The sequence below is a fragment of the Calidris pugnax genome, unplaced genomic scaffold (assembly GCF_001431845.1).
Source record: "Calidris pugnax isolate Ruff unplaced genomic scaffold, ASM143184v1 scaffold1156, whole genome shotgun sequence".
NCBI classification, from domain to species: Eukaryota; Metazoa; Chordata; class Aves; order Charadriiformes; family Scolopacidae; genus Calidris; species Calidris pugnax.
In genome coordinates this window covers 566,466-574,685 of record NW_015094503.1, presented here as the reverse complement: position 1 = coordinate 574,685, position 8,220 = coordinate 566,466, and the positions used below count along the sequence as shown (strand labels likewise).

The 8,220-nt window shown below is 58.7% G+C and overlaps 2 protein-coding genes across 2 annotated transcripts in view; one reads left to right on the top strand and one right to left on the bottom strand.

Annotated features, from left to right (window-relative positions):
- The first annotated feature begins 972 nt into the window (after window positions 1-972).
- Window positions 973-2,752, top strand: LRRC3 (leucine rich repeat containing 3). Its single transcript, XM_014962964.1, has one exon. It carries the CDS (start codon window positions 1,300-1,302, stop codon window positions 2,203-2,205), a length of 906 nt encoding a protein of 301 aa, XP_014818450.1. The 5' UTR covers window positions 973-1,299; the 3' UTR covers window positions 2,206-2,752.
- Window positions 2,753-3,606: 854 nt separating this feature from the next.
- Window positions 3,607-8,220, bottom strand: part of TSPEAR (thrombospondin-type laminin G domain and EAR repeats) — a 14,160-nt gene continuing 9,546 nt past the window's right edge. The window contains exons 8-12 of the mRNA XM_014962965.1: window positions 7,930-8,116; window positions 5,778-6,007; window positions 5,332-5,519; window positions 4,872-4,973; window positions 3,607-4,567 (exon numbers count right to left, since the gene is read on the bottom strand). Of these exons, the coding sequence (XP_014818451.1) occupies window positions 4,414-4,567; window positions 4,872-4,973; window positions 5,332-5,519; window positions 5,778-6,007; window positions 7,930-8,116 (861 nt within the window). The 3' untranslated portion in view covers window positions 3,607-4,413. The remainder of the gene's footprint in view (window positions 4,568-4,871; window positions 4,974-5,331; window positions 5,520-5,777; window positions 6,008-7,929; window positions 8,117-8,220) is intronic.

The window sequence follows — 8,220 nt, the reverse complement described above, 5'->3', positions numbered from 1 at the left end:
CCCCCCCCCCCCGCCCTCCGGGACGCCGTGGCGGTGGGGGGCGGTTCTGCGGACGGAGCCCCGCTCCTCAAGCCCTTCGCCCGGGAAGGTCCGGCCGGTGGGCAGCGTGTGAGGGCGGGTCGGGGGTGGGCAGCATCCCCCCGGGGGGTGGGACGGGGCGGCTGCGGCCCCTCCGAGCCCTTCCAGGGACGGGAGCAGGCTCGGGCGAGCCAGGGGGACTGGGCTGGCAGACCCCAGCAGCATTTGTAGGGCCAGAGGGATTCCCCGGCAGCATGACTTCATCTCCTCTGGAAGAGTCCCACTCCCTCGGGCAGGATCCCACAGGTATGAGCATCCCCTGGGGGGTACCCTGAGGATGCTCACGCCTGAGAGATGCTGGTACTTAAAGGATGCTGTTACCAGGGGGATGCCATTATCAGAAGGGTGCTGGTACCAGGGCGATAATGACTCGATGCCCAGCTGGTCTCCAAATGAAATCACCATGAACAATTTCATCCCAGGGCCTGCCAGGGTCCCACCCCGCCAACTTTCCCTTCCATGGGGATCTCTTCTCCCCAGCCTGAACGAGGCAGCAGGGGTGGAGTGAGTAGTACCACAGGGCAAAGGAAAGAAGGTCCACCTGCTTCACCTCCTGCCTCATCCCAAGCAGGGCTGGGGTGGACCTCGGGGTTCCCAGATCACCCCCTTTACTGGGATAGTCAGTGGCTCCTCTCTTAAGCTCCAGCTCCTGGAGTCAGGCCATACCCTTTGTTTACTTTAAAAAACGGAGTCACCTCCAAACCCCTGCTTTGGCAAAACCCTTAGAAACATGATTTGTATCAGCTCATGGACCAGATGAGGAAAGCAAAAGAACTCCACATCTTGTTATTTAAAAACCCCGTGGTGATTAAGCCAGTCTGATGATCCAGGGAGTCTGAATAATTTTTTTTTTTTTTTTTTAACACTCGGGGTTGGTGAGATAGGAATTTACTGCTGCTGTTTTCCAGCAGCAAATCACCGCATCCCTCGTGGAAACCGGCAGCAGGCTGGGGCAGAGGCTCCCGGGCTGTGCCCATCTCAGCACCCCCATCCTGCAGCACCTTCTGACTGCCTGGTCTGTGCCGAGATGGGGCGGGGGAAGGGGTTTCAATCTCTACAGTTCCATGTCTAGGTATAATTAACCTATAACCAAATTAAGACGGCCTGGAAAAGATGGTCACAGGTAGCATCCCACCCTTTTTGCTGGGCTCGCGAGCCCAGCCTCTCACCACTGTGCCAGGGCACGTTACACAGGAGATGTAAGCAGCGTTCCAGGAAATAATGCCGTGTCATATCCCCTCCACCCACCGCTTTCCTCCAGCCATGGGAGAGGCTTTGCAGGAGCGCAGAGGAGCCGCCCTGCTGCCCAGGAGCTGCTGCGGCCACCGGGGAATCTCCAGCAGCCCCGCCGAGCTGGCCGGGTACAAGATGACCCTGACGAACACGCCGGCAGCCAGTGTCACCCAGGCTTTCTTTTGCCTCCTGCTGTGCGTCCCCTGGGGCAGCTCCTGCCCCCCCAGCTGCCAGTGCACCGAGCGGGCAGGGGCGAAGGCTGTCCTCTGCAGCTCCCGGCACTTGGAGGAGATCCCCAAGGACATCCCCAAAGACGCCGTGTTCCTCAAGCTGGACGCTAACAGCATCACCAGGATCCCCAGCAACGCCTTCAGGCACCTCTCCCACCTGGAGGAACTCGATCTCTCCAGGAATGCCATTGAGAAGATCGACAGGGCAGCTTTCAAAGGGGTGGCCGCGGGGCTGCGGACCCTCGACCTCTCCAGCAACCGCATCCGCAGCATCCCCAAGGAGGCCTTGCTGGCGCTCAATGCCAAGCTCCGGCTGGCCAACAACCCCTGGCACTGCGAGTGTGCCTTGCAGGAGGTGTTGTGGGAGGCCCGGCTGGACCCCGACTCCGTCCAGGACATCACCTGCCACACGGCCCCGCGCGAGGAGTACGTGGGCAAGCCACTGCTCCAGGTCCTGGATGCCGGTGTCAACTTCTGCAGCGTGCGCCAGAGGACCATGGACGTGGCCATGTTCATCACCATGTTTGGCTGGTTCACCATGGTCATTGTCTATGTGATCTGCTACGTCCGGCACAATCGCGAGGACACCTGCAAGCACGTGGACTACCTGAAGTCACTGCCAAGCACCCAGGGCCATGCAGAGACCACCAGTACTGCCCTGTAGCTCAGGATTCCGGCACCCTGTTCCCAGCTTTTTCGCAGGGAGCCAGTGGCAACCTGGTGGACTTCAAAGCTTCTCTGTGGGACTTTCCAGTGCTTGCTCTGGTCCTGTAAATGAGTGCCACTGACTTCACCCCTCCCCAGTGATGCTGGACTGGGCGTGAGTAAATGACATGGGGGAAGGATGCTGGGGACACCCCACGCCACCCTGTCTATGGGGCCCAGGTTCCCAGGGAGGAACCCCCCGACCCAGACCCCTTCTCCCCTGACAGGGCTGGGGTCGCAGGGAAAGAAGCCGCAGCCATGGGCTCCCATTCCATATGGTTTGGACAGAACAAGCCCCTGGGGAGGCAGAGGAGGGTGGGGGCCTCTGTGGGGAGAAGAGGTCCCCGGAGTTTGGGGTGCAGAGGGGTGGGTCGATCTGTGCAGCCGGGTAACCTCATCCTGACTCCAGTGAGGGACATCGGCCCCAGCCCTTGCGCAGCATCTCGGTGGCCTCTGCCTGCCACCAGCAGCCCGGGGGTGATGTCCCAAACCTTTGATTTGTCAATAAAGTCCTGCACACAGGAAAAGCCCTCGGGGTTTGCACAGCACTGGGAGCTGGGCATCCGGGGAGGGCTGTGGGGCTCGAGGGGGCTGCACTTGTCCTAATTCAATCTCTTCCAAAGCAGACAAGCCTAAATTCAATGTACCAGCTTGACTCCCATTAGATTACACCTCCTCCATCCTCACCCCAGTCTGCCTCGAGCAGGGGCCAGCTGGCCAAATGGAGTCCCTGCATCTCGTCTGGTACGTCTCGCCTTATCTTGCCCTTCCTCCGGGCATCGTTAGAGATGCTGCTCATGGCCCAGTGCGATGGGAAGCAAATCGAGTTCTGCCTTCTTTCTTTCACAAGCAAGAAATGGTCCTTCCTGGCAGAGCCAGCTGCAGCTGTGGCTGGGCTGGGGGAGAAGGGAGGGCTGCGGGGGCTGCCCACAGTGGCTCTCCCAGTCCTGAACCCTGGAGTGGCTCAGACCGTGCTCCCCCAGCCCCTTCTTGCGGGGCTGGCACCTCCTGTGGGCTCCCCAGCACGAGGGGAAACCCAGCAGGAACCCTGGGGCCAGGGAAGGCTGAGCGATGCCCTGGGACAGTTGGGAGAGGCTGAAGGTCCTGGGCATCCTCACCCCAGCACCCCACTGTGCTCAGAGCCACCCTGTCCTGGCAGGCCACCTGTGGCCACGGACATGGCTGCGTATCACTCAGGGGTGGTTTGGTGAGTGGAGGAAAGACTCTGCCCTGGGCAGAGCAACTCGGGTACCCGCAGCTTGCGTGTGGGACAAAGGCTGGGTGCACACAGTTTATTAGAGCTCTGGTTAAGCAAAGGAGTCCCCCAGACAAAGGTGAGGAAAAGAAAAGAAGCCACAGTTTCACCTGGAGAGTTTGGGTATCTCCCATGCCCATGGTAGCTGGACTGGTCCCAGTGCACAGCAGGTTTACACGGGAGTCGCTAACCTCATGCGAAGGGGTGCAAGGACTGGCATCAGTCCCTGCGCACGTCTATGGGTTTGTACAACTACACTCGTCACGTGGCAAGGATGACCAAAACCGGGCACAGCAGAGTGGGAGGGTAAGCAGGCACCTGTGGCAGTGGGATGGGGTGGCAAGGCCACCAAATGTGGATGCGGAGTGTGGCATGCAATGTTGAACCAGATGGGTCCTCAGCAGCATCGCAGCTCCAGGCGCTGGGCAGCCAGAGCCAAGCCCAAAGCCACTTTTTTCCCCAGTTTCTCCCATGCCATTTTCTCCCCACTGCCATGCACCCCCCCCGGCAGCACACACTCCACTCAGTCTCTTTCTTCCCTGGCTTTGCACAAGATCTGGATGCAACCAACAGCACCTCTGGGTCCCTCCACCTGCAGATTGCCAAGCACCGCCGTCCTGGCGAGCCCAGGGAAGCACCTGGGCAGCAGGTAGGACATGGCTCTGGAGCGTGGCAGGAGACCTTGCCCAGGAGAAACAGCACAAAAGCAGGATCACGGCCCCTTTGCCAGCCCCCAGACAATGCTGCAGGGAGCCCTGGAGCTCCACTCCTCCTCCTCCCTATCCTGCAGAGCACACCACCAGCCGGCTGCAGGGCTGAAGCTGTGGCCATCCCTGGGCACTGTGGTCCATCTTCACCTCGATGCCCAGCTCACCCCAATCCTGGCGATAAGCTGAGTGTGTCTCAGCCACCTCAGGTGGTTTTCAGCTTAAGCACTTTGGAAAGCGGCTCCTTGGCACTGGAGTAGAAGAGGTAGGAGCCCTCGGCGGTGTGAAATGCCTCCCAGTCTCTACAGCCGACAGTGGGGAGGTGATGAGCCGCTACGAAGCCTTCATAGCCTTGCCACCTGCATGAGGAGGGCAGTTAGCTCCTGGGAGACAAGCTGGGCATCTGAAATGGGGCAGAAAAGCCAAGCCATGGGGCTGGCATCTCCCACCTCCCCGCCATAGTTCAGAGTGGGATGTCCCTCTCTGGGGCTTCTCATTTCTGCCTGGAAATCTCTCCAGAAACAGGGAGCAGGCCTGTTTGTCCTCCCTGGGCAGATGCACCAGCATCTGAGTGGTTGCCCCCATGCTGGGCTCCCAGCAGGGTTGTTCCTGCTGGGAACAACCACCCAACCACCCAGCCCTGCCCTCCTCCCGCAGCAGTACCTGTAGATAATACTGTTAACGGAGAAGGTGAAGCCATCGAAGGAGTTTGCTACCACCAGAAAAGAGTCATCTCCCACTGAGAAGAACTCCCAGTCCAGGGCGCTGGGGATGAAGCAAGCAGAGGGGCAGGTGAGACGGCCTCTATGTGGCCAGACGAGGAAAAGGGCACACGTCCATGGGGCTGAGCCCACCCCACACCAATCTCTGCCACCCTGATGATACACAATAAAACCCTGCTCTTCCCAGGCTGTTCCTGAAATGAAATCCACCATTGTTCCCAAATCCAAGGCCTTCTCCTAGCTCCCACTGGGATTTGGTGCCAAGAACCTGTCACCCATCATCATCCCCACCAGTCTCGGTCCCTGGCAGTGTGCAAGCCTTCATGGGCTCTCCAGGTGACCTCCAGGTTGCTCAGTGGAAGCACGTGGATTGAGGACCACCCTGACTCCTGCAGAGGTACCTGTAGGTGAGGAGGTCCTGGAATTTGACAAACATCTGGGCAGTGATGTTCAGCTCATAGATGGAGGAGTTGATGGCGTAAAAGTTAGAGGGTGCTGGCATCCCGCTGTCATAGCTGTGGCTGTTTGCAACAGCCAGGAAGACTCTGTCCCCGATATGAAAGACCTCCCAGTCAGCAGCACCGAAAGTCTGTGGGGAAGGAAGCCACGTGAGCAGCTGGATGTGGACAAACCTTTGCAAGCCAAGAAGGAGGCACAGTGGGGAAATTACCCACTCCAAAAACCATCCAAGGAAAAAAATAAACCTCGCTTGGTCAATCGCTATGGGAGAATCAGTGGGAAACTATCACTATCTTTCCAGAGCATCTGTCTCTGTAATTAATCCCTGGCTTGTCCAAACCCAGAGAGGGCACCAAGGAGTAGAGTTTGATCGGGGGCCGAGCCTTACCAGGATAGACTGGAAGAGCTGGAAAGAGCCACTGAGCCAGATGTAGATGTGCGAGTAGATCTTAGTGGATGTGCCATTGAACGTGTTAGCCACAGCCAGGAAGGAATACGGCCCAATGGTGAAAAATTCCCAGTCATAGGCTCCGGAGGTAGGGATGGTCTGGTTGGTTTCAAACAACCCTGTCCTGGGGTTCCACCTGTATATCACACTGTCTATGTTGTGGTTATTCCCTGGAGGGGACAGACAGACAGACCTGCACCGTGAGGAAAAGGAACACCTGCCTCATGTAAGAAACAAGACCCAGAAAGAGGTTCAGCTCTGCAAATATTTGCTGGGAGGTTGCAAGGCTGTTTGCTAGTGACCCATCGCTCCCCAGGAAGCAGCCAAAGAGCCACTAGAGCCTCCATCCCCACCTGGAGCCTCCATCCCCATTGAACAGGCTGGAAGCTTGTTCCCAAGTGATGGCTTTGTGGGAGCCCCTGGCAGCAGTGGGGGACGGGAGGGTCCTGTGTCCCCAACGCCAGCAGCACATGTGGAGGCACTGTGCCAGAGTCGCAGGGTGGCCCAGCTCTGCCTGGTTGAGTCCCAGCTTGACTGGGACTGTGTGAGTCCCACCGTAGTCCCTAAGCTACCACCATCACAGGCAGCCGTCACTTCGCACACAGGCTTGCACATCTGGGAGGGGGCCACAGCTGGAACGGCACTGCACTGATATTTTTCAGCCCTCCTTTGCTAAGTCCCCCTGCTCAGCTCCTGAGCGCTGGAGCTGGCCAGGGATCTCCATGTGCCAATCACCGCTGGTGACACAAACTCCAGAGCAAGGGAGGGGATGCCACAGCCTGCTCCATGCTGAGCACTTGGGCTGAGCCCACCAGCACCAAAGTACTCCATTCGGCTCCTGGGCTCTAGTCAAGCATCTCAACCTCACGCCCATGTGGGAACCAGCTGACTTTAAACCTAAAACCTTTTCTGCACCTTCAGCTGACCCCTCCAGCCAGAGCCATTCTTCTAATAAAGAGATGGCTTCTTCAGGATGGCAGGGGAGCACCACCAGCCCCGTTCCACCCCCTGCTCACTAAGCACTGCTGTACTTGGCTTGGCCCCACTGGTGTTGCTGGTGGCTGAGCAGCAGCAGGACCAGGTGTTAATGGGTTAACAGGCAATCTTCATTGCAATGGGAGAGACTTTGGCAAGCAGGGCTGCAGGGTGCTGGGAAATGGCCGCACGGATAAGTGGCACCTGCTGAGGGACTGACCCTCCACCTCGTATTAAGGGGAACATTCCCAGTTTGGCTTGGCTGTGATGATCTTAACCCCTGCATGATGTGCACCTTTCTGCTGTCACTGCCATAGGAATAGGTCTTGTTTAAACTGGCCGTGTTGGGGTCCATCAGGTGACTCAGGGAGTTTCTAGCCCAGCTCACAGACTGGCCCTGGCAACCAGCCACTGGTTGCCCGAGCAACTTGCCACCAGCTTTGAGCCTGGTGCCAGAGGAGCTGATGCCCCCCAGGAGCCAGCCCTGGTGGAAGGAGCCCACCAGCCCCGCGTTCGAACCTGGCTGGGCACATCCTGGAGAGCCAGGGTTGTGGTGTTGACCCATTCACCCCCCATGCTGAGGGGTGCACGTCCCGACCCAGAAGGTTGGCAGGGTGCCCGGGGAGGGCAGGATGCCAGCCGGCTGTCTCGGCTTCCCTCGGTGTCCTGTACGCCCACAAGGCCAATGCTTTGCCTTCTGAAAAGGCTCGGCCCCTGCAAACCCAGGTGGCTGCTGCCCTCAGTGCCCCACCGCGTCACCTAGCCCTGGGGAAACAAATGAAAAGCAGCAGAGAGATGCAGCAACAACCATCCCCGCTCCTGTCCTTGTCCCCTGCCGTCAGAAACCCAGGGGGAGACCACGTCAGCCGCTTCCCCGAGGGCTTTTCTCTCCTAAAATGAGAAGGGGTTCAGGCAAGGGTTCAGGCTTCCTGAGGGACACGGTGCTCCAAGCTGTGGGGACTGACTCCCCGGCTTCACCCTGCGTGCCGGCAGAGGATGCGCAGGGAGCTGCAGTGTTGCCATGGCAACGGGAGGATGCTCTGGTGGGGTGCTGTGGTCCCCAGTGTCACCCCTGGGCTGCCTGCCCCGGCTGGAAGGGAATATAAGGGCTGGGTACCTTCTCTGTGGTTGACCACTGCGAGGAAAGCCTCTCCCTCAATGACAAATGCCTCCCAGTCCCTAGCGCTGTGCGTGGTGATCCTCTGGTACGTGATGAATTTCTCTTTCCTGCGGCTCCACTTGTATATTACAGAGAACTCCTGACCCCTGTCATTCTGCTCAAAATTAGCCACTGCTAGGAAGATCTGAAAAATAACAAGCCAGGACATCTCGGTTTTCTCCTCTCAAAGGGGCACAGACAAGCACAGGTGGGGTGAAGATGGGAGGGGGGGTTGGGGGGGCGGGCATG

Coding starts and splice junctions, on each gene's coding strand:
- LRRC3 (XM_014962964.1), top strand. CDS start 1,300: ATGCCGTGTCATATCCCCTCCACCCACCGCTTTCCTCCAGCCATGGGA.